Raw genomic sequence first — 23,386 nt, 5'->3', positions numbered from 1 at the left:
CTCCAATCAATGTGAAATTAATTGGAGAATAGTCTTATTACATGCTCAAGGATTCTTGCCACACTGGTATGTGGGCTGCCGTGCCAATTCTGTTGTTAAGATGTACTTCTTAAATGTGTCTTATTGTTGTTTTTTCCCCATTTGTGAAGGATTTATGACTGCTGTCTGAGAAAGGTACCATATAACTAAAATGTACTTACCATTTCCATAACCTTTTTACATGTAAAGATATACATGTATGGCAGTTTCACTATCTCAATCCCTTATCAAAAGGCTTTGTCAAAGAAAGTGTTTCCCTCATAAAGATTTTTGTTTTGTTTTTTGTCACACTTAAGTGTTTCAGAAGATAAGTCTGAAACATTTTGCTCAACTTCAGTAAATACAAAAGGCAGTTTTCAAGTGATTTTTTTTTTATTAAAAGGACAAACCAAATGCAAATTCCTTTTAAAATCTTGAATTTACTGTTTAGGTTCAGTTTCACTAGACTCATCCTGGGAATCGCTTAAATAGATCCTGTGTAACAACATTAAGTCTTGTATGTTCAAACATTTCAAAAAGCAGCACATCTAAGAAATTCAACAGCTGGTAGGAAACAAAGTTCTTGATATCTTTCATTTTTACTCTAAAAATGGATGCAAAGCCATTTCTATGGCAAATCCCAGTAAAGCATGCAGCTCCGTTACCTGTCCAAGGTGTAATCTGCCCAATGGCTGCTGGAAGATTTGTGGTTATGGAAGTTTGTAGTTTGTATTTCCAAGAAGTTTATGCGGATGAGGTGACACTAAATCAGTTCAGGATGGATCAGTTTCACATGTCAAAAGCAGAAGCAATGTTTGGGACAGATTACAATGGAGGAAAGAGGAAAATGTGAAAGAAAAAAAGACCCACAAATTTCCTTATGATGTAGTTTCTTTAATTAAAACTGCAGCACTTTAAAGTGTTCATGGTATTCCACTTGGACATGCATGGAAAAGTATATATATTTATATAGTACAGATATGTACAATAAACATTTCTGAAATCATCCATCTGACAATGGGAGTGTGAAAAATAAACAGAAATATGATGTGAAACTGTTACCAGAGTTGCATTTTCATAACAATTTGAATATTAAAAAGGGCAAAGACTGAAAAAGCAAAATGTAAATTGACCAATTTAAAGAAAAATAATAAGTTAGACAAAGACAGCCAAGGGTGGTGACTTTTCTTCTTGAAAAAGGTTTATGTTTCTTCTATAAAGAATACAAACCGATAAAAACAAGCTGTGTTAAATGAAATTAGTCTATATTCATCAGTACAATCAAAAGCAGTTTGAGAAATGGCTGCACGGTGTTTACAACACCACACAAAAACAAAAGAACAGTAAATGACAGAAAAGGTGCCCATCACAAAAACAAAACAAAAATATGAGCGCTATATTAGTTAAAATTTTCGTTTCATATAAACAATCTATATGGGACTGCTGGCTAAATATAGCGCCAACAGGTAAAACAAAACAAAAACAAAAACAAAAAAATGCCAGGGTCGCCATTGGGACTGTAGGATGAGAGGTTCAGTTGGAGCATAAAGTTTTAAAGTTGGTGAGAAAATTCCCATTCACATCTACAGTACGACTTTTACAAAATTGTCATGAACAAACTTCTGTTCTGAAAAACAGAAAAGCTGCACATACGTGACCCGATGACGAGAAATACTAAGCCACATTATACTCTTACTTTAGTGCATATTAAAGTATCATAATGATAGAGATATCTTGCTTTTCAAATATAGCATCTTGTAAATATATGGTCATAGGCAAAACAGAGAACAGAAGTGCATGAGGACAACAGGAAAAGCGTGTTATTTCTGTGTTCATGGGGGAGAAAAAAATGATCAATATTTAGTTGAGCATCTTGGATAGAATTTTAATTAAACCTTTAGAAGTTTCTGTTCTGAAAGCTTTTACTAGAAAACACATTTTCTCTGTTTCTCCACCAGATGACAGACAAGTACAAGTAAAGTATTTCCCTAATTCTTCATTTTCAAAACAGTAAGTTGCTGAAACAGTATTAAAAAAAACTGTCAAGTATAGATTTCGGAAGTTATTAGCGGCTGATGTGAAATAATTTCTCCAAGAGTCTTTGTTTAGTAATACCAGAATTTTTTTAGACATTTAAGAAGAAATATTAGAGGCACTAATGTGATCCGAAGGCAAAACCCCCCCAAAATTTTCAGGGGTGTGTGTGACTGTGTCAAAATGCAAGAAACAAGTAGTGATAGACTAGATTCTGTCACTGTAACGCAAACTAACAGTCAGACTACTTCCTGTCTCAGAAGAAGTACCAGGCGGTCTTTGGAGACTCAGAGATTATGGCTTAGTTTAGGTTTGGTAAAGAGCACAGCGACTTAAAAAAAAAGGGTTCGTCACACTTCCAACAAGCAGCAAGGATGATCTGCCATCCTGAAAAGTGTGAAAAATAACAGTTACAGAAAGTCCTGGACCCACACAGAAATGCGATCAGAGTAATTTCATATAAGATGAAAAACAAGGAAGGAAACCAACTTCCAACCCAGCTGAACGGTCTGCCTGATTTTTAAGGAAAGATGGCGGACAGCGGAAGATAAATTCCCTTCAGGTTAAATTGAAAATTTAAGGGGGAAAAACAAAAACAAAAAACTTGTTTGAGATCAAAATCTAATCCTTTTTGGTTGTAGAGACTGATATTGGATGATATGCCAAATCAGATAGCTGCACATACTTTACACCCACTCGGGAAAAGTCACATGCAAACAACACAGCTAGCAATGTGTCAAGTCTGAAGCAACTACTCATGTTCTGCTGTACATAAGCTAAAATATGTCTTCAACATAAAGAGGCGGTAAATGAGGAAAAGCGTTTGGATCCATGATCAGATTATATTGATGCGGAACCGTTAGCAGGAAGCTGACCGTCGGAACCAGGAGAAGTGGGGAAAGTTATTGCGTCTTCTGAGCTGAAGATGAATGCAATATGCAGTGATGGGTGTGTGGGTTGCGGGCATGGTGATTAATGTCCAGGGGCACGAGGCACTATTCCCAGCTGAAAACAGCATAAAGTCCTGTGTGCTGGATCTGATTTGATCAATGTTTATGCAACTCCTTTGAGTTTGAAACTGTGCACATAGGAAGTTCAAAATCACGGCAGATTACTGCACGCGCGTTCTCGCAGCCAGGTGAGAGGGTCATCTTCACCTAGGGTGAGGGAGATGAGCAGGCGGGCAAAGAGGAGGGGATGTCGGAGTCCAGCCCCTGTAGTTTATGGCAAAGTTAACAGGAAGCTCTCCCAAAAGTCTCAGTCCGTTCCCAGAAGGCTGCTGCTGTTGCTGCTGAGCTCCAGGCCACAGCTTGATGGCTCCACAGGAGGATCAAAAGAGGAGACGTGGAAAGAGGGTAGCAGGAGATGTGAAATTTGGACCTAAAGGCTGTGGATGGTGGGAGTCTTTTCTACCCTGGGTGGCGAGCCAAGCCTGGGCCAGTGGTGGCGCTGCTCATCATCTGGCAGCAGACTGAGACTGTGCAGCCATGATGATGTGCGAGGGTCCACCCTCGACCCTCTGGTGCTGCTGACCCATTCCTGCGAGCACCGACATGGCCATGGCCTCGGCTGCGGCTCTCGTGCTCAGGCCGTTCTGAATCGCAGAGGGGCTGGGAGCCAAAGAGCTGTGCTGAATCACCGGAGCCGGGGACCCTGTGGGCTCAGAGGTTTCCTTTAGGCTCTCTTCTGCAGCTGCAGGGGGGGAAAAGCAACACAGGACAAATGAAGCTTGAAAACTGTAAGCACAAATTTATGACAAAATGGTGGATATTTACTTGTAACAAGGCAAACGTGTGTCCGAGATTCTGTCAGAAATGCTGAATATTCATTTCTTTTAACTAGAACTTGTGAGCAGATTGAGTTATTAAAAATGTTTTATATTAGTTTATATTTTTCACTTTGTTATTAACAAAATTGTGGGGAAAAGAATTAAACATTGCCTTTTATGTCTTTTGCTTTACACATCTGCGTGGGTGGGACATGTTCATGCAAAACAAACATTTCCTTGGTTACCTTACTTTTGCTTATTTGGTGGCTGCTGCTTTTTCCATAAGCTAAATGTGACTTTGCAGTGAAGATAACTAAAAACGAGTACACGAGTCTTTTAAACAGCTAAGTCAAGTCGAAACGTTTCCCAAAAAGAATAAAAATGAACCAAATGCCACTTCAGCTGCTCATCTGGATGCTACAGACGAAGGGCCTGAATCTGAAAAGCAAAAACAGGAAGGTTTTGTTTTCCTTTTTTATAATTAAGTGTAGTTTGTAACAAATAGAATATATAGACGTATATGTGTGCCCCTGCGTTGAGTCGTGTGCGTTGGGGTTTGTCAGGTGGATTTTTTTCCTGTGAATCGCTTTCTCGTGTCATATCCGAGTGGGTCAGAAACTAACCGCCAGGTGCGCGGTTAGTTGCGCCAAGTCTGTTGTGCACTTGCGGCTTATATTTGTGTTATTGCACATTGGGGGACGTGGCTGTGTGGGTCAGGTGCAGTGATGCTCTCTGATAATATCCCGCAAACATTCAAGGCCTCAAACACACACGTCCTCCGTTTTGTCTTTTGTTGTTGCTCTCAATAACACTTTAGTCTCACTCTTCAGTCTGTGCTGTCCTCTTCATCACACAGCACTCCAGCCTTTCAAAACCCGTTGGTGAAAAAGTCAAATATTGGCCATGTCAGTTTTTAACACGTGTGAATACAGCATCAGTCTATAGACTGCTTAGTGTTTGAATTTATTCAAACACTAAGTCTTTAGTCTTCTGGGCTGTACCTAAGTAAGCAGTTTTCTTTTGTAGGGTGGTGACAGGGCAGTCCTTGTGGGCGAGCAGCAGCTGTTTCAAATGTGCCACCTCGTTTCGCAGCAGAGAAACCTCATTCTGAAATGAAACGGAACAAAAAAATAAAATAAAATAAAGACGATTCAGACCTCATTTGTAGGTTATACTGTATGAGGGAAAAAAAATACAAATTAAATACCACCACTGGAATCCATCATTTGAAACACCTGAGCATTCACATATGCGTGTTTTGCTTAAAGGGGTTTTAAACAGATGTGCCTGCTCCAAGATTTAAGTCTTGCAACACTTAAAACTTCTGTAAAGTATAAGCTTTCATTCCTCTTCCACCCACTCCAAGTCGACTCACCGACAGCGAGACGTTGAGAGAGCTGAGCTCCTCGGCCTTCTTCTCCAGAGAACTGACCCACAGTTTGCGCTTCTGTCTGCAGCGCGATGCCGCCGCCCTATTCCTCTCCAGGAAGCGTTGCCGTCGCTCATCTGGGTCATCGTCTGCCGTCCGCCGTCGACGCCCACCTGTAGGCTGTGCTGGAGATACCTGAGGGAGAGAGATGGCAAGAGGTCAAAAGGAAACAGACAGACAGGCGAGGGGAACGGAAGAAAGACAAGAAAGAAAAGGGAAGTTTGACTCACAGTTTCAGTATTTAAAACTAACACACATTCCAGTCATCTCAGTACACGGTTGCAAGTTTTGATGACTTCAAAAGATTATTCAGCCTTCATCGATCAAGATTAATTTTATCTCTGTTTTCTTCAACTTTAAAGTCTGTGGAGAACAGCAGCGGGAGCTGACATAAACACCTGAGGTTGTGCAGGCGAAGGGGCGTCCGGATGCTGGACAAGCAGCTGGCTCTGCTCTGCTTTCTGCGGAACCATGGGGCTGCTGCCCATCACCATGGATCCCAAGTTCTGACCTGACGGGCTCTGCTGCGACAGCGCTGCTTTCAAGCGCTACAGGGGAAAAACAGTTCAAGAGAGATATCACTGGCAAGCACAGGAAGTTGCACTCACACACCAAGCAAAGCAAGAGCAAAGTGGCCCTTCTGTTGTGAAGATGATCAAAACATGGAGGGTATAAAAATGCATGCTTAGAGGCAATAAAATTACTGCAGCAAGTCCGTGTTAACTCTAAAACTTCCAGACACACTCATTTTAAATGGCATTTACCAACAAGATAGAATCTTGTCAAGATAAAATCAAGTTAAAATCTACCCTAAAGCAACAGACATAATGCCCCTGATCTGAGCACTTCCTCGACTATCTGAGCTGAAAATGGCAACAAAGCATAGCAGAACACAGGATGTATTTATTTTATTATAGCCGAACATCAGTGGAAACAAATCAGATGGAAAAACACATCTAAGCAGAAATATACCATTGTGACTGTTACCATTTAATTCAGTGTCGCCATTTATTATAGTTTGAGTAACACTGGAGTCAAACTCCAGTTTAAACTTGTGAGACTGAACCCCTGTGACTCTAACGAAACTTGAGCTTAAGTTAAAATCTGTCAAAAGTCACTTGTTTGCAAAAAGGTTCACCAACTAGCCTGATAGTTGTGTCCTGTGACGTCATTTACCCGCATCCACACAAAGCAGAAGTCTGAAGGTTTTGTGGGTTTTTTTCAGTGCAGTTTTTAAAAAATGGTATATTGTGAAACTCGGCAGTGGGTACTCCACTATTCAGCTAGCTCTCTATCATCAGCAAAAATAAATAAATAAAAAATTCCTGAAAAGTCATTTTAAGGCTTTTTTCAAAAATAACTCGACATAATAACTCGCATCCAGCTACCGTTTTAGATAGTTTGAAGCAAGTTGTTGTTCCCAATGATGTAAAAGGTGAGCTGTGTGATGCAAGTTTATTTATAGGGGGAATAGCATCAATTCTCTGAGGAGTGGATATAAAAAGGTTTGTTTTCTGCAGCACACACTCATGTGACATGGTGATCTATCTAATCGGGCCTTGGTTCTTGAGGCATTGCATGACCCTGCGAAAAGTTTCAGATGATGATACTTGATTATTATGATGTTGCACTGTGATCCCCTATTGTCCTGTTGGCAAAGAAGCCTGGCCAATAAGGTATAAAACCTATTAGTCAGAACAGATACATTAATCCTACAACAATAACTTCCTAGTTTCCATAAAGCCAAAGCTTTTATGGAAACTATTGGTCTTCAAATTAGTTAAAAAGCCATAAGAAAGCAGCAGCCTTCACTTTTTCAGCACCTACTGTGACTCGATGCATGTAAGGGTTAAATAACAAGCTTACTGCAGTAAAAAGTCATATGATGTACAAAGTAAGGCAAAGCAGACCAAGTCTGGAGGGCAAGGATGCAGACAAGAAGAAGAGATAAGGAGATAGAAATAGAGAGCTAATTTAGTGCTGACCATCTTGGCCTCTGAGTGGATGCTGTAGCCAGAGGGGGAGTTGGAGCCGCTGCTGCTGCCTCCCAGAGGAGGACCAGGGATTCCAGGAATGTTGGGTACCATACACATGGGTCGAGCCAGCTGGAGTCAGACATGATGCATAAATGCACATAAATTAAGACATAACAGACTTGTTCCCTCCAACGATGACATTGTACATATTGCTGGTCAGTCTTACATTAATGACGGAGGGTATCTGGACAGGACCAGGGAGCACAGGCACAGCCTGACCAGTGGGAAGCATCATCATTGGGTAATGGCTAGTTGGTGAACTATTAAGAGACAACAGGAGAAAAAAGGAGGCGTTTCATAAATTGCTTTCATTGCGTAGTCATCCGTTGGAGCAGAGGTATTAACCCTTGTATCATATTGAGGTCAAACATAACTAGACAAAACATAAAAAATTAAAAAATAAAAAGCTGCCACTCTGGGTTTTTCAGTACATTTCTGAAGTGCTTTGAAAATAGTATATACATGAGCAAATTGCAACAGGCTGACAGTAAGAAGTGACTCTCTAAAATGTTTCCCATCATCAGTGTTGAACACAGTTCATCTGTTAAATTAGACTCATTTAAAACCACAACTAACCAAAGCTTAAAAATAATCAACAAAAACAAACAAACAGATATGCATATTAGACAGAAACTGAAACCAAAAGCAGCATATAATATTTAGAAAAGCTAATTTAAAAAAAAAGCTCTTTTTAATTAATTTTATAATCTTAACTGAACATAGCACCACACCACATGGTTATTGCTGAGAATTAACAAAAAATTTTTTATTGTTTCTTTCTTTAAAAAAAAAAAAAAAAGTAACCCAAAAGAATTTGCAAACTTTAATTTAAAGATACTAAACCCTTGTAAGTTTTGGATCCTTAATGATTTACTCAGCCTCTCAAGTGAAAAAAAAGAAAATAAAAATCAGACTACTTTCTTGATTAGTAAAATATTACAGGGCTAGTTCATTATTAAGCATGTATATTTTTGTTATTTAGGGTTTTTTTAATTATATGTTTGATTAAGGGTCCAACATTTGTTTATCTGGGTATATGCTTAATTAGGAAACACTGACAGTCTTTTCAATATTTTGTGGTTAAGGTAGGGATTTACATTTTCTAGGGAATACACAAAAATATTACAGCTTCCGCAGTAATAAGAAACTAAAAACAACTCTTTGACTTAGGGATTCAACACATTTTTTGATGTGAAGCTCCCAGACTTTTCCACATTAAGTGTCCCAAAGTTCTTAGTTTCTACGTAGTATTTTATAGAACATAAAATTCTACATAATTTAAATAAATATTAACAAACTAATGACTAACAAAGGAGGGCACAAGGCAGGAAGATATAATACAAGAAAAGAAGGGAGACTGGACACAATAAAAGGAAGGATAGGAAGCAGGTTGGAAGGAAGGCAACAACATTTAGACAAAGGAGGGAATAAAGTCTGGAAATATAAATACATTTCCAGATTTATTTTCCCATGGTTATCAAAATAAAAGTAAATCAAAAATGCCTTAATTAATTTCTAGACTTCTCTAGAGTATGTAGGAACCCTGTTCATTTTGTCTTTATTTTAAAATCATAAAACCCTGATATGACTGACTCTGGCTCAGTCAGTAGGGTCAGCTTGCAATCTCAAAGCTGTGGGAGAGAGTCCAGCCACTCATTGATGTGCCCCTGAGCAAGGCACTTCATCCCAAATTGCTGACCAATCAGCATAACAGTGGATGACTGTAGCTCTGATAAAAAGCACTTTGAGTAGTCAGTATGGCTATTTGTATGACACCCACCAATATTAAGTTACATGGCCTTTAGCTTTGATTATGCCATTTTCTGTGGCATTGTTTTAAACAAGCTTCTGCATCCAGGGTTGCATACATTTTTCGCCAGTCTTGTATTGACAATGGGGGTAGAATTTATGAGGCCTTAAAAGAGAAAAAAAACAAAGAAACGAACCCAGCTCAAGCCCATAAACGCTGTGTCCGAAGGCGATCCAATGGTCTAATCAACTCTAGTTAGAAGCCAGAATGAAACCCATCACACTTGTTGTCAACTACCAGTTTAAAACCCTTCCAGTTCTCTGACTTTGCATTCTGCTGGTGGAGAAGTCTGACTTCTGCTTTTAGCTTTTGTTTTTTACATCTTCCAGCTCCAATTTGTTGCTAATTGTAAATGTAGATTTGACCCTTCTTAACAGACGAGCATCTATTTCTACTAATCTAGGCTACGTCTTTCAACATGCTTAAGAAATGAGAAGCTACTCATTGCATCAGTTTGAGCTATATAGCTTGTCGCCAGCTAAAAGATAATTGAATATCCAATAGAAGGCTCATACTCATTTGCTTAGTTAAATCTCGGGAGCATTGCAGTGCAACAACCATCAGCTAAAATCAGCATTAGCAAGTCGAAGTTGGATGTCATCAAATTATCATTGGTATATTTTTAGTGAGATGCAGACGGCTGAAAATTACTCACCCCAGGGTGCGATTTGAAGGCGGAGCCTGTGTGATGACGGAGGTGGGTGATGGCATGGTGGGGTGAAGGGCATCAAAGCCCAAGTGTAGTGGAAGAGAACCTGGGCGGACAATGGTTGGAGTGGGAGCTGAACTCCTAGGTGGTGTCTCCTAAGAAAGAAATAATTCAATATATAAAAAAAAAAAACTGCTGTACTAATTTTTAACAGGATTTTACAGAAAATGGAATTAATACATTAGAAGTAAATGTTGTAGAGTGACAAAGCGGCAGTGATAAATGAGTTATTTTGTATTTCTCCTCCACACCTTTCCTCTAACCACTGGCTCCTGGTTGCTGTCCGACTTCCCAGATATCGATTCAGGGCTGCCTGGAGGTGAGGAGTCGACTTCCACAGGTGATTCCCGTTTCACCTTCACATCTGATGGCGTCTGCAGGCTCATATCTAAAGCCACAGAGTTGGCAGCAGGAAGCTGTGAAGTGACAAAGGGAAAAAAAATAAAAAATAAAGCATAAAAAAAGGGAAGTTGGTATTTATTATACAAATCTGCTTTTCACAGTTAGGTTCATGAAACTCCATGTTCAGTGCAATGAATAACCAATGCATCTGCTGAGAACTCTACTTGCAAACTTCTGCAATAACTGAAATTCTAATGATGCAGAAAAAAAACTGTGCAACACAGGAATTTGAAACTGTAGTTTTTGATTAAATCAGCAACTGAGTTAGAAAGAGGGAAGTAAAGATGAGGGTTTTTTTTTTTAGCACACTGGAGTATGTAGGAAATTTCCCTAGTCTGAACATAACAATACACGCAGAGATGAACATTAACGCAACAGAAAAAAGCCGTCATGGTCGTCCTCCCCAGGTTGATTTCTTACAGAGTTCTTCGCCTTCTTGTCTTCGTCATCTTGGTCGAAGGAGTTGGCGAGTTCGTTAAACAGGCCGACTTCCTCGCAGTTCTTAAGAAAACGAGTGGGGGTCGGTGTCTGATCTGGGAAAGAGCAACGACAACGAACAATATCAATTGAATATATTTTAAAACATTATCACACTTGGTTAGCCATGATAAAGACATTTTTGAGTTTGTTTTTTTCAACAATTGTGCAAAGGTCTCGCATCACTACTCATTTCTTTATTTTCTTTTTTTTAAGTGATGCGTGCATAATTTCCAGTTCAGTATATCAACATCATGCAAATTGTTTTTTAACCTGCTTTATTTTAATCTGTGGCTCAGATGCAAAAAACATCAAGAAACAAGCTATTATTTAAGATAAAACACCTTAAACTGTATCACTACATGATTTAATCGGATCTTATTTTTAATTTTAATTTAACTGGTAAATGGACTGAATGCATAAAGCACTATTCTCGTCGTACAACTTCTGGATTGCAAGACCACTGCTCTATCCACTGAGCCAAAAAAATTGCTAGCTGACAAACATCTGTGAATCATTGGCAGGATTACACAATATAGAGGACAGTCAACAAGCTCCCCCATGTCCTCTTAATTCCTTATTGTGTCCATGTATAAAAATCTAACTTTAAAATAATATTATAAATGAACATCACAATAAAAATAAGCAACAATATCTAGCTACAGTAAGAAAAATATATACTATCTTAATTCAAATCAATTGCAAAAGTTAAAAACTAATGTAGATATTAAAGGTATGCACTAGAATATCATTCCAACACATTCTTACATACAGTGCACAGGTAGGCAAAATTCTCACCAAAAAGATTAATTTTTTTGAGTAACTTTACAGGTTCAAAATCAGCTTTAAATATAGATTGAGGTGAAGAAATAGGAACAAACTATATCTTCACTAGAGGCTTTTTATATTTAATTTTTTTTTACAAAAATAAAATTTTTAGCTGATTCTTTGACAAGTGAATTGAAGACTAGGGCTGCATGATACTAGGAAAGCATGTACGATCACAATATGACAAGCAATGAATAAGAAAATCCTTAAGTATACAGCATTGATGTCATTCTGATTTGGGTTTAATAAAATCATAGGCCCAGACAGTGAAAAGTATGGCATTTCTGTGGTTAGCTAATATATACACTGACATTACGATGAAGATAAATCTGTGACATGTTGTGCTTGCCTGTCGCAATAATTAATTTTCATGTTAAATTTATATACAAATGATTAACAAAAATAGTCCTGAGTTCTGGGAAGCAGAATCTAAAAACTGAGTGAAGAGTAATGGCTTTATAACAATACTGCATGGGATACAAAAACTTTACCTGCAATTATAACAGAGTCAGTCCTGGCTGGTCCAAACTTCAGTGTCATCTCATGCTTGTGTTTGTGTACAGCCAAGTGGTCCTCATTGGTAAACCTCTGAAGCAAGTGAACAAGAAGAAACACGAGAATATTACATGAATAAGCCAGCAGATAATTGTAACTGTTACTTAAGGAGGCAGCCCAGATTACTGTAATCCAGACATCAAATTGCAATAATCACACACAGATGTAGCACATCACATGCAGGGAATTGAGCAAAAATGATGAGAAAACCCCACAAAGAACACCAAATCTGTGGTATGAAGTTTCTTGCAAGTGTAGGCCAATAATAGCTTGAAGATATGGGCTCACATAACCTTACATAGATTAAACTACCGGACAGAGATAAAAGATCAGCGTGGATTAGAGCTGAAATTACTCAAATGAATTTAATGGCGTAAAAATTACATTAACTCACTGTTGTCACCAATGTTGGGGTGTAAGGCTTAGGGATAATGTGAACTATGACTGGCCCTTCAATTTTAGATTACCTCCTATCAGGTATCACATTAGGAGCTACAGGAGCTCCACTGCAGGACACAAATCAGACATATAGACGAAGGTACGGCCACTGTCCTCTGAGACATGGAACGTCTTTACTTGAGAAGTGGCGATGTGATTCACTCCGAGACGTAGGAGGAATAATCTTGGCTCTCACACCAGCCTATTCACTATTCACTGCAGCCTATTTTAGGGCACTGCGTTACAGTTGCAACTTCAGTCAGGAGAGCGCAGTGGAAACACAGTCGAGTGTCAGGAGCCTTATTTTTAGCCCGACTAAAAAGCATCACCAATCCATGTCTCATCTGTCTCTATCCTCTGAACAAGACGACTAAATCTTGAGGGAGAAACTATGTCCAGGTATCTCCATGCCTAAGATAATGGAGGCTAGGATTACCTTCCTGATACAATAAATACTGGGCACCAATTCAAGGGGTTTGTTGTTGTTGTTGTTAACTTGGTGAGAGGAAAACCTTGGCCAAAGCCAAAAGTCAATCATCCTTGTTCTATTACGGGCAGGATTCAGATTTTCCTGGTAGACAACTGTTGCTTGTAAAGGGCAGCAGTAAAACAGCATTTGAACATTAAGATCATGTACCGTTAAGGGTGTTATGTATCCAACGCACATAAAAATCACCACAGCGATTGGTCTAAAAGCTCATAAAACGTAAAATTTAGTATTTAAAAACAAACAGCTTGCTGCAGGGCCTCTGGCTTGTAGAGAGCCCATTCTCACAAAACGAGGGGATGTTGAAATATGTCCTGTTCAGCTGTTGCTGAACGTGAACTCAGCTTTTGATTCCACTGATTATCACATCCCGTCCAATAATGGGTGGGTCTTCTGGGCTATGCTTTGAAATAGTTTTCTTCATCTTGCAGTCATTTGGCTGCCTCTACTTCCATTTCTTGGTGTGCCACACGGCACTATTTATTGATCACATTTGGGTAACATCTCTGCTAGACCTTCAGATGATATTCAATTATCCATTTCTTGTAAACACAGAGATGCCTCTAAGTTGCATAATGTTGCACCTGTTGTACATCTGACAGATTGTTGGCGGTGAAACCACTTGGTCCATTAGGCTTATTTGTTAAAGTTCCTGGATGTTTCTGTCAAGTATCTGGTTACGATATTTTTACCCTCTAAAAATGTATTGTCTCTTACTCTAAACTGATAATTATGCAAGCCATTTTACCTTCATGATTATTCCAGTTAATTGTTAAATGTTGTGAGAAGAGTTACTTGGACAATCTGCAAGTTGATCCAAAAGTTTCTGGAAGGCTTTTGTTCTTGTAGGTTCTCACATATATCACAAGTGTTAAGTCACTTGCTCTGGATTCTCAGTCACTACTTCTTGCAATTAAAGAGCTCAATTCTGACATTTAGAGCCATTCAGGGACAAGCAAAATAATTCATAATGAGTCTGTTTGTTTCTCGTCTCTGATTTCTTTTTTCAGCCTGAAACTATATTGCTTTAATTATTAATTCAATAGGGGACGTCCCGATCTAAACACAAATGTTGGATCTTGTCCCACTGATATCATTTTAAAAAGATGATTGTCACAGATTTGACAAACTTCACTGCAAGTTTAATTAAAAATTTCTAGACTTTTTTTTTAGCATACATATTATTATTATATTTTCAAAGGGATACTGGTGGTTCAGGTTGTCAATGTGCTATTGATTTTAGAGACAGACTCGTGGCTGGACAAATCCGCCTTTGGGACTTTTTGATACAGAGCAAATTTCACAGCAATAACGACAAAAATTGTCCAGATGCAAAGCAGACCAAAACTATGCAGTGCTCCCATGCCCCACTGTTGTCTTTTTAACTAAAACATTTGTGTGGCATTTTGCCCTCTTTCTAATATTTGAATATTAAAAGCCAAGCCTTGCATGAACGATCAAACAGTGGAAGACCCAGAACACTGGGAATACGGGAAGTAGGATCAGAAAAGAGCTTTTTGATCTAAAATAGTCAAAAAAAATCGTGTCTATGGGGAAGACTAGAAGACAAAACCGAATGATGCCACAAGTCCTGGTGCTAGCTGTGCTACAGAGCCAAGTCTATACAGCACAGTAGCTGTATAGACCAACTGTGTCGTTTGAGAGAGACTAAACAGCGTAATGGCACTCTTGTATCTAAAACATTGAAGATTGGCAAAAACTAACCCTATATGCTTAAGTGTTAAAAGCATTTTTCACCCGTCTGAGTTTCCGGTTAAGGATACGTTTCCTCCTCCAACTTCATATCAGCTGCGTCCATCTACACGCAGAGAAATGTCCAGCAGCAAGTAGGTATGAAAAGGTAAAGGGGTAAAAATGCTCAGTTCAGCTCACAGCTGATCATCAAGTGTCATCTTGTCTGCTATTTAGATAGCAACACTTTAAAACAGTTATTGTCTAAATGACTTTCACATTGTAGCCTAATTTACACAATAAAAACATTTTCAAACTCAAATTGGTTGAATTTTTCTCATTTTCATAAGAACCCTATCAATTCAAAAAAGGTTTATGCAGTATCAAAAAGAATATTTTGTTGTATCAAGACTGACAGGTGACCCTTAACCCATAATTAATCTGGGTTTTATTTTACGTTCGGATAGCTTGTTTGCCTTATGAGAGGAACTGCTTATTATTCATAATCAGAAATATTTAGGGGTGACAAAAGAAGACATCTTAGCAGTCACTTATTTTGATTAGATGTCAAACAGAGATTTTCTATTGACCAACACTTCCAATTAAATGATTTGCAGCAGGACCAAACATGTTGAGGCATTCCTGAATATAACTGCACCAAAATTAACAAAAAGTTGCCAAATAAAACAAAAAAAATTAGACATACCTATACGCCTACACTCAACAAATTCCAAAAGTTGACAGATATAGTGGATTAGATATTAACTTGATATAAATCACTCAAATGCTGGCCAAAACTTTGCAACCACAAACCAATAATGGGCTTTGTTTTGACACATGGCCTGAAAAGTTACAAAAAGACAATGTTGTTGAAGCTAGATCTGCTTACATTCCACAGGGAGAGGTGATGAGGTGATATTGTAAATGTGTCAGTGTTTGACACCACAACACAACTTCAGACATGTTTAGTTTGACACTCAAACGAAACTGCTGGCAGAGCCACATCTGCCAGCAGTTTCATCGACACGGCTTTGCCTCGAAAAGCTGCCGTGCTGCAGTTTTAACCGTTCTTTTAAATTAACAACGCCACTAATTAAATATGAACTGATTTGCATTGATAACATTTGTCAGGGAAAAGACATGTGTCCCTGGGTATCTATGATGCATGACAACAAAGACAAACAAATGACTTATTTATTGTTTGGGTTGTATGACTTCTGTTTGAGCTACATTCACATTTGCAACAGATAGCTATTAATCTAGAGAATGAAAAAGCCTGTACGAGTTAAATCTTTTAACACCTACATGTGCATTTTCTTCAGACACAAGAAGACTTAATTAAATACAGAGTCTGAGGATATCACACCCGAGAGAAAGCAGCAACTAAATGATCAGACGTTATGTTTCCTGTGTTAAATAATTACACGTTCGATGACGAGGTTTGTATCATTTCTTATTCCTTCTTCGACAGTAAGCCAACGCCGCAGCCGAACACCGTGTAAGTTGCATGTGAGTGTACTACTGGCAGTCAGCTGAGTCACTGCCTCGACTCAAAACTGTGTCTGCAGGCGCTCAGCAGTGACAGGTTGAAACAATAACTGTGCTCTGATTGCTCACTGGAGCTTTGAGTGAGTCACGGCTGAAGGAGACAGCGTTGTCCCACCAGGGCGTGCAAGGTAGAATGTTACTAACGTGTTGCTCATTAAACGTGTTTCATAAATCACAGACGGGTTGCTTATGTTGGCGCTTCAGGATAAATGCCAAACATGAGCGTTTATCATCTCTTCCCGAGCATCAATCTGTTCTAGCTTTAATTTATAAAACAAGTACAACATTTTCAACCCAAAGGTGACAATGAAATATGGAAGAGCAGAAATGGGTACAGACACAAATAAGAAAGGAGGTGGAAAAAAAACAAAAAAGTCTTACCTGTCCACAGCCGGGAGCGTTACACACAAAAGGTCTGTCGTCCCCCATTTTTGCAAAGAGCTTGCAATGAAACTGTGAGAGAGGAGAAGAAGAGAACATAGCAGCAAGCTTTTATGGATCTCAGAACTGGCAAATCCCGAAAACAACAAAACAGGGATGCTGCGGCTTGTAGACTTCAGTCTGAGCAGGAAGCCGAACGCTATTCAAAAATAACTCTGGCACAGAGGAAGACATGCACAGAGGCAGCGAAGAGAAGTTTCCCTGGTGATATTTCCTTCAAGCACAGGGGCTTCTGGCTGGCCAATGAGGAGCTGCTTACAGTCCGGAGCGACAGCCACCGTTTACACAAACACAGCTCCCTCCCCTACTATCTTTTGCTCAAACTCGCCTAAGTTCACTTCCAAGCCCTTGTTCTCTCATGACCACTCCTCCCTCTGTTTACCTCTCCAGTACGTCCAACCGGGATTCAGCATCTCCTGCTCCAACTCAGCCAACCGTCTTAGGCTCTTAGTTTTTAAAAACTAACTTATGAATTTACAGCAAAAGTGTATAAGCTCAAAGAGAGTAGAAACACTCTCATCGATTAAATTTTTACTGATTGTAATTGCTCTCTCATTCGTTTTTTTTCTAAAAGACAATAACAGGAAGATTCACACAACATCTTGCTCTTTTTTTTTATTTTACTTGACACGATCAAGTAGCATGAGACTAATATTAATTATTTATTTGATATTGTTGTATAGAAGTATGTGAAGTACGTAATAAAGCAAGAATGCTCCAATTAATTCTCATTTTGCCTTGATTAGCAGGTCACAAATGATAATGATAAAAAAAAGTCAGATTTTTTTTCTCCCTATTGATTAAACACAGAAAACTCCCACAGTGTTGCTCTATAAAACAACACAAATCAGCAGCTGCAGTATGCAACTTTTATGTAGTTTTGGTGCACTTCTTAGTTATAATTAAGAAAAAGGCATAACATTGGGTTTTGCACAACCTTATTTCAAAGTTGCACAACATTTAACTATTGCAGCACATTTTTTTATTTTTTGTAATACAATCAAAAATGAAAGAAAATCTGAACATTTCTGAATTGAAATCAATAATTATGCACCTCTGATTCAACTTTATCTTGTTTCTAGGTTATATTGTTATTAAAATATAAAAATGAATTTAGATATTTATTCTGGGTGTTAACTCTGTTCAACCTTTGTTTTAGCATTATGAAAATATTAGTCAAGCATAACCAAGACCTTTACTTTCCTGCTGCTGGAAAAAAAAAAAAAATCAAATTCACAAAAAAAAAGCTTAACCAAACAATGCTTTAACAATCCTGGTAATGTAAAATTTGTTCAGATTTAGTGATTGAATATAATTGAATTTTTCCAAATGACTATTTTAAAGCTAGAATTATTTCGAGGTCATTGTAAAGCACCATTTGTTGCTGTATGTCTTACTTTTCTGCTTTCTTGTGCACAAACTCATTTCAGGTTATACATCTTGAGGACATCCTACTATCCCATCCTAAATCATTTGTAAACGCTGCAAAAATTGGCACATAAGTGGATGCTTGAATCCGCAGGAAACACCACAGCTTTCCACAGCGCTCAAAATAATCACTTCATCCTGCTCCTTCTGAGTGGATGCTCTTGTAAAGAGTTAAATATGCACAAGCTCCCGTTCGGTTCCTCCTCTTGTAATGCCAAGCTAAAACTGAGCGCGGCCGGCTGCTACTTCTATCGGCAACTCCACCCTGCACAGCTGGACAAAACTCCTTGTGAAGAGAAACTGGAAAAGTGGGAAAAAAAAACATTCAAGATAAATCAAGGGAAATACAGGAGGGGAGAGGGCCGGCGACGGACATGAATGTTTCAGCATTCTCAGCTGGCACAAAGTGACGTCTGGCTGCTATTATGCAATCCCGTCCCACTGACAAAGCAGCTGCCACCGGTATATATAAAGTATGGTTTTATGTATTAAACCACAGACAAACAGAATATGTACAAACCACATGTTTGTAATAGAGATGTAAATATTCCTGGTAAGTTTAAACTGAAATGATCTCGACTAACCCTGCCCTCTTCTCCGGGTTTCTGTTTTAATTCGACACCCAAATAGTTGAAAAGGGAAAAATATTGAATCAAATTTCATCCCTTTAATATCACAGAAGCACTGACCACATAAACTCTTGTTGTACCTAATATATGGGTTAAGCGCGTTGCCAAACGTTCTTGCATGGGACATATTATTCATTACTTTGGCCACGCATAAATGTCTGAAAGTTTTCCCAGTGTTGAAGTCAGTAAATTTTCCTCCTCCTTCCCCCTGCCATCTCTCGCTCTGCTGAGGACAGCTGCCCTTGAGCCAACACATGATTACTGAAGCCTTGTGCTGGAAGACGCGCGCCGAACATGCAACGGGCCTTTTCTTCTCAAGAGGCAAAAATAATCTGCATTACATTTGCAAGCAACAGCTGTTCCTCTGTGGACAAAAAGACAGAAGAATCTGGTTTGTTGGAGGACTAACCGAGGCAACAGGTCGGTGAAGGGGGGCCTCGCGAACTGCCCCCAATTTACCCAGCCTATTTGTGCAGAGGTTCGTCTGCAAACGAGATACTCCATCGAGCTCGTTATACCGAGGGTGTGGACTGAGTGGAGAACCAGACACATCTGGCGTCAGGAGTGGGAACAGATTGTTAGAGTTTACATCTTACTAAAGACATGCTAGACATTAACTTGGCTGGCTGGCACCAGCACTAAAACGTGGGATTTGATTTTGTGGAAAGTCCTTCATAAATCGCAAATGACAAAAGCGGAAAATGTCGTTTATTGTGGGAGCTGCCTTGACCAAAACTTAGACTCGGTTAAAGCACTTTTTCAGTGCAGCGCTGCAATTGAAAATAAATGATTTATTTTATAAGATCAGAGCCCTAAAGACTGAAGCAATACATGTACCTCTGCATAATTCCTGTGCATATGACAGTAAATTCTGCAGTAAATGCGTCTTTCCTCGCCGAGGAAACTAATCCAAGAGTTGAGACAATCAATCACTTTCCTAGTTACTGCAGTGCCGATGCACATCGTCGATATTCATTACAGTCCACCTGTTTTTGCCTCCCTTCAGCCAAGGTGACATGAAAGCACTCGAAGGGCCCGGATTCCTGTCCTCCTCATTGAGCCGCTGCCATTACCCCCACCAACCCCACACAACTTTGGGTTTCTCCAACTCAGCAGGTGTAGGGGAACAAGTCTCAGCTATAATCAGCCACAGCCAGGCAGTGTTTGACGCTGCCTGCTAGGAAACTGACTAAACAAACTGTATTAATATCTCCTGCTGCAGCCATGACGCGGGACTGTGAAGCTTAAATTGCTCGCGGCCAGGGGAGACCCCACCAAGCAAATGAGGAGGTAAAGAAAGACAGAAGGGAAAACAGAAATAAGTTGCAAAGTTTGGCAGAAGAATTCGTACCTGGCAAACGTTTTCACATTACGACCACAAACTTTGTCCGTTTTATTGAGTTTGAGGTTGTGTGCTCTTATGCGCTTCATAAAAGTAGAACACAATTGTGAAGTGGAAGGAAAACTACACATGGGTTTTTGACAAAAATCTGAAAAGTGTGGTGTAGGACCTGAACACAATTCAGTAAATGAAGTCCATCTGTGTGTCATTCAATTTAAATATACATTTATGGAGCAGTGTTAGGTTATGAAAGCAATAAATTGCATCTTAATCCATCATCAGCAATGCACAGCAAACATGATTGAGGAATGAAGAGCTCAAAATGTTTTAGCTTTCAAACTTTGCAAATTTCCAGAATGTATTCATGAGGACTCACATTGAAAAATGAGCAAAAAATAAAAAAATAAAACAATCAGTTTACGTATGCAGAAGGAGGAGACAATTCTAAATCCTTGTAACCGTCATTGCATCTTAAGGCGGTTCCACAAACACCTGGACATATATGTACACCACACTTTTCAGATTTGGGGTTTTTTTTCTGAAACATTTTACAAAACAATATAACTTCCTTCCATTTCACAATCATTTAGAGTTGTTCTGTCACATAATACTCAAATGACATCGAAGTCTGTGGCCTTAATGTGACAAAATGTGAAAAATTTAAAATGGGTAAAAATACTTTTACAAGGCATTTTAAGTACAGCAACATGGATTTGTATCAGATCACATATGATACTAGAGATCTAGATTGTGGTTGGCTGAGTGCATCAGCCAGTATTTATTTATGTCAGCAATGGGAACACAAGATTTAGTAAATGGAACAAACGTAACCCTAAACCCATATCTTCATGGCTAAGAAAAATTGAAATCTATGCCAAGCCCCGAGGACAATGCAAAATAAAGGCATGGTAGTATTGTAAAATAGAAACTTAGAAGCAGCGCCAATTAAACTTCATTGTTACTGTTGTGCAATTTTACATCTAATGATTTTTTTTTATTTTGCTTTGCATTTTTGAAAAAAAAAAAAAAGTTTAGCTTGTGGGTTAATGTTAAACTTGTTAAACTTACTTGAATAAGTTTAATATATATATATATATATATATATATATACACTTTTAGGACTTTTCTTTCTGCAACGTATATTTTACTTTTAGTTGAGTAAAACTTCTGTCTACTCTCTGTGAGTATATTCACTGAATGAAGAGGGGACACATTTTAACCCAAAATGTTCCAGAACCAGACACAAGCTTTGCTGCTCAAATGATATGTATGCAGTGCTTGGCCTTTTGTATACAACACTTACTGTGCATATTAGCTTCATCAATTTTATGCAGAGAAAAAAATTTTTTAAAGTAATTTCTAAATAATAAATTAGATGTTCGGATCAGTTAACCAGTATTTAAGCATTTGACATTTTATTTTTACTTAAAATATTGCTGCTCTACTTTGATTGCAGTTTTCAGGTACTCTGCCCACCTCTGCACTGTGTATTCTTGGACTTTCCTTCTATGTTGCACAAAACGTAAAATGCATGCTTTTTCTGGGAGTGAGTCAACAAGTTTAGCGAAGTTTTAAGAAACTGTGGGTTGTTGTTTTGTTTTTTGTTCCCCCCACAGTGTAACACCTCTAAGTGATGGAATGAGGTACAACTGTGCCAAAAACATGACCTACATTCCTGGCTGAGGTGTTGACACGCGTGGGGACACGGATCGTCGGGCGTCCCGACAGTTCAAATTGCATCGCTGTGGATGTCACTTGCATCCTGAGACGTTCAGTTCTATTGAGGTTCCTCTTGCAATTTGCTGTCAGCCTTACAATTCACAGATAGTGCGACGGGTTTTTATGCCGAGATCCGCGGCTTGCAAGAGTCCAACAGGAGCCACTCAAACTTCAGTTCCCTCTTCCAGACAGCGCTGACTCTCTTGAAAAAAAAAAAGTTTCTCTCTTTTAGCCTCCATTACCTTCTTGGCTCACCGCTGTAGCCCTGCCTTTTCCCGTAACCAAGCCGCCTATTCTGCACGGCAATTGGTCGCCAGCCTGTCAGTCAGAAGCGTCTCATTCGCACATTGCTTTTGGGGCCCGTCAATAACAGCGACGAGCCAAGTCCCATTGGTCCAAAGCTACCGTATCAACTTTTTTGTGCGCTCGCAAAAAAAAGAAAAAAAGAAAAAAAAAAAAGAAGCCTAATGGCTAGCTGCTGCGGCTAGCGTCGCCAACAGGCCGAGCGCACATTGAAAATGAGTGATAACAGCGACACCGACGTTTTCGGTTCTCACAGTAAACACACGCCGACACAAGCGGAACTACGCCAAAAGTCAAACTGTGCATTTTAAAAGGCATTTAGAGAGGACGAGCCCCCCGCCCCCGGGGCAGCACTGAGTTGGTTAGCGGAATGTCACTTGAGTGCAAAGCAGCGAGACTGTTGGTCCGAATGAGACGCTGAAGCTGCGACTAACAGTTCTGACAGTTACATAAACATGAACACATGTCCGCCACAAGCACCGGAATGAGTCCGAGCGACAGAAAGCGCGTCACGTGTAAGAGAAGTATACGTAACTTTAATGAATTTAAAAGTTTGAAGTGTTTATAAACTCACCCTGGCGCCCCTCTCTCTCTCTCTCTCTCTCTAACTCTCTCTCTCTCTGATTCCCCTCTCCTCTCCTCTCCTCTCTCTTGGAATTTGACACTCCCCTCGACAGAAAGTTATCGCGAGAATTCATGCGAGTTGTAATAACGCATTCAGAAAATGCAGCCCGATTGGCTTGCTTTTATCCGACACGAGACTTTCTAGAGACACAGCAAAAATGCTATTTGGCTAAAATACTCTTGTTAGCAAATATTTGGAGATAAGATCAGGCTAATTGAAGTAATGCTTGAATACAAACACGGTGCTAAATATAGATGATGTGTTCCACAGTCAATGTTATTAGACTGAGTATTCATTCACAGTGTTTGTGACTGTCATCAGAGCGAGAAACGAAGCAAGAGCGACCCCTGGTGGATTGAGGCTTGACCACGTTCAGTGCAGCTTTGGTCTTCAATAATCTTTTTTTCTGTAGGTTCTTTCACCCCTTTTTGTATTTCACAAAATAACCTTAAACGTGTGTAAATTGCTTTAAGAAAAATGTGTTTAATGACAAAATGTGGATTAAATTTATGAGCAAATATATTATTGTTCTTTTCTTAGGGATTTGCTGGAGAGCGTGGAAGAGTCAAGAGTCAAGAGTTTAAGTTAACGGCGTAATGTTGGGAGTTGTAAATGTGAGCTGGCAGAAATAAACCACAATCGCAATTGAATTGTTTGCGTTTAAAAAT

At 39.2% G+C, this 23,386-nt stretch overlaps 1 protein-coding gene across 3 annotated transcripts; it reads right to left on the bottom strand.

Annotated features, from left to right (window-relative positions):
• Window positions 1-875: 875 nt before the first annotated feature.
• On the bottom strand, window positions 876-22,756 carry atf7a (activating transcription factor 7a). 3 transcript variants are annotated; one of them, XM_055049756.1, is made up of 12 exons: window positions 22,668-22,756; window positions 16,613-16,684; window positions 12,003-12,099; window positions 10,627-10,739; window positions 10,056-10,220; window positions 9,751-9,899; window positions 7,452-7,545; window positions 7,235-7,354; window positions 5,648-5,797; window positions 5,196-5,384; window positions 4,822-4,927; window positions 876-3,744 (listed from the first exon to the last, which is right to left on the bottom strand). In XM_055049756.1, the coding sequence occupies exons 2-12, from the start codon at window positions 16,658-16,660 to the stop codon at window positions 3,509-3,511; spliced, it is 1,467 nt and encodes a 488-aa protein (XP_054905731.1). In that variant the 5' UTR covers window positions 16,661-16,684; window positions 22,668-22,756; the 3' UTR covers window positions 876-3,508. The 3 variants fall into 3 exon arrangements, with proteins under 3 accessions (XP_054905731.1, XP_054905730.1, XP_054905732.1); XM_055049755.1 differs by lacking the exon at window positions 22,668-22,756 and adding an exon at window positions 21,743-22,661; XM_055049757.1 differs by lacking the exon at window positions 22,668-22,756 and adding an exon at window positions 18,070-18,358.
• Between the last annotated feature and the right edge of the window lie 630 nt (window positions 22,757-23,386).

Source organism: Poeciliopsis prolifica, unplaced genomic scaffold (genome assembly GCF_027474105.1).
Source record: "Poeciliopsis prolifica strain line A6 unplaced genomic scaffold, Auburn_PproV2 SCAFFOLD029, whole genome shotgun sequence".
NCBI classification, from domain to species: Eukaryota; Metazoa; Chordata; class Actinopteri; order Cyprinodontiformes; family Poeciliidae; genus Poeciliopsis; species Poeciliopsis prolifica.
This window is presented reverse-complemented; position numbering and strand designations above follow the sequence as displayed.

Excerpts from the sequence above, each read along its gene's own strand:
- atf7a (XM_055049755.1), bottom strand. The coding sequence starts at position 21,832 with ATGCAAGTGACATCCACAGCGATGCAATTTGAACTGTCGGGACGCCCG. Across the intron at positions 10,740-12,002 it reads TGACTCTGTTATAATTGCAG|ATCAGACACCGACCCCCACT; the intron begins GTAAAGTTTTTG and ends GCTCTTTCCCAG. Across the intron at positions 4,928-5,195 it reads CTCTCAACGTCTCGCTGTCG|AATGAGGTTTCTCTGCTGCG; the intron begins GTGAGTCGACTT and ends GTTTCATTTCAG.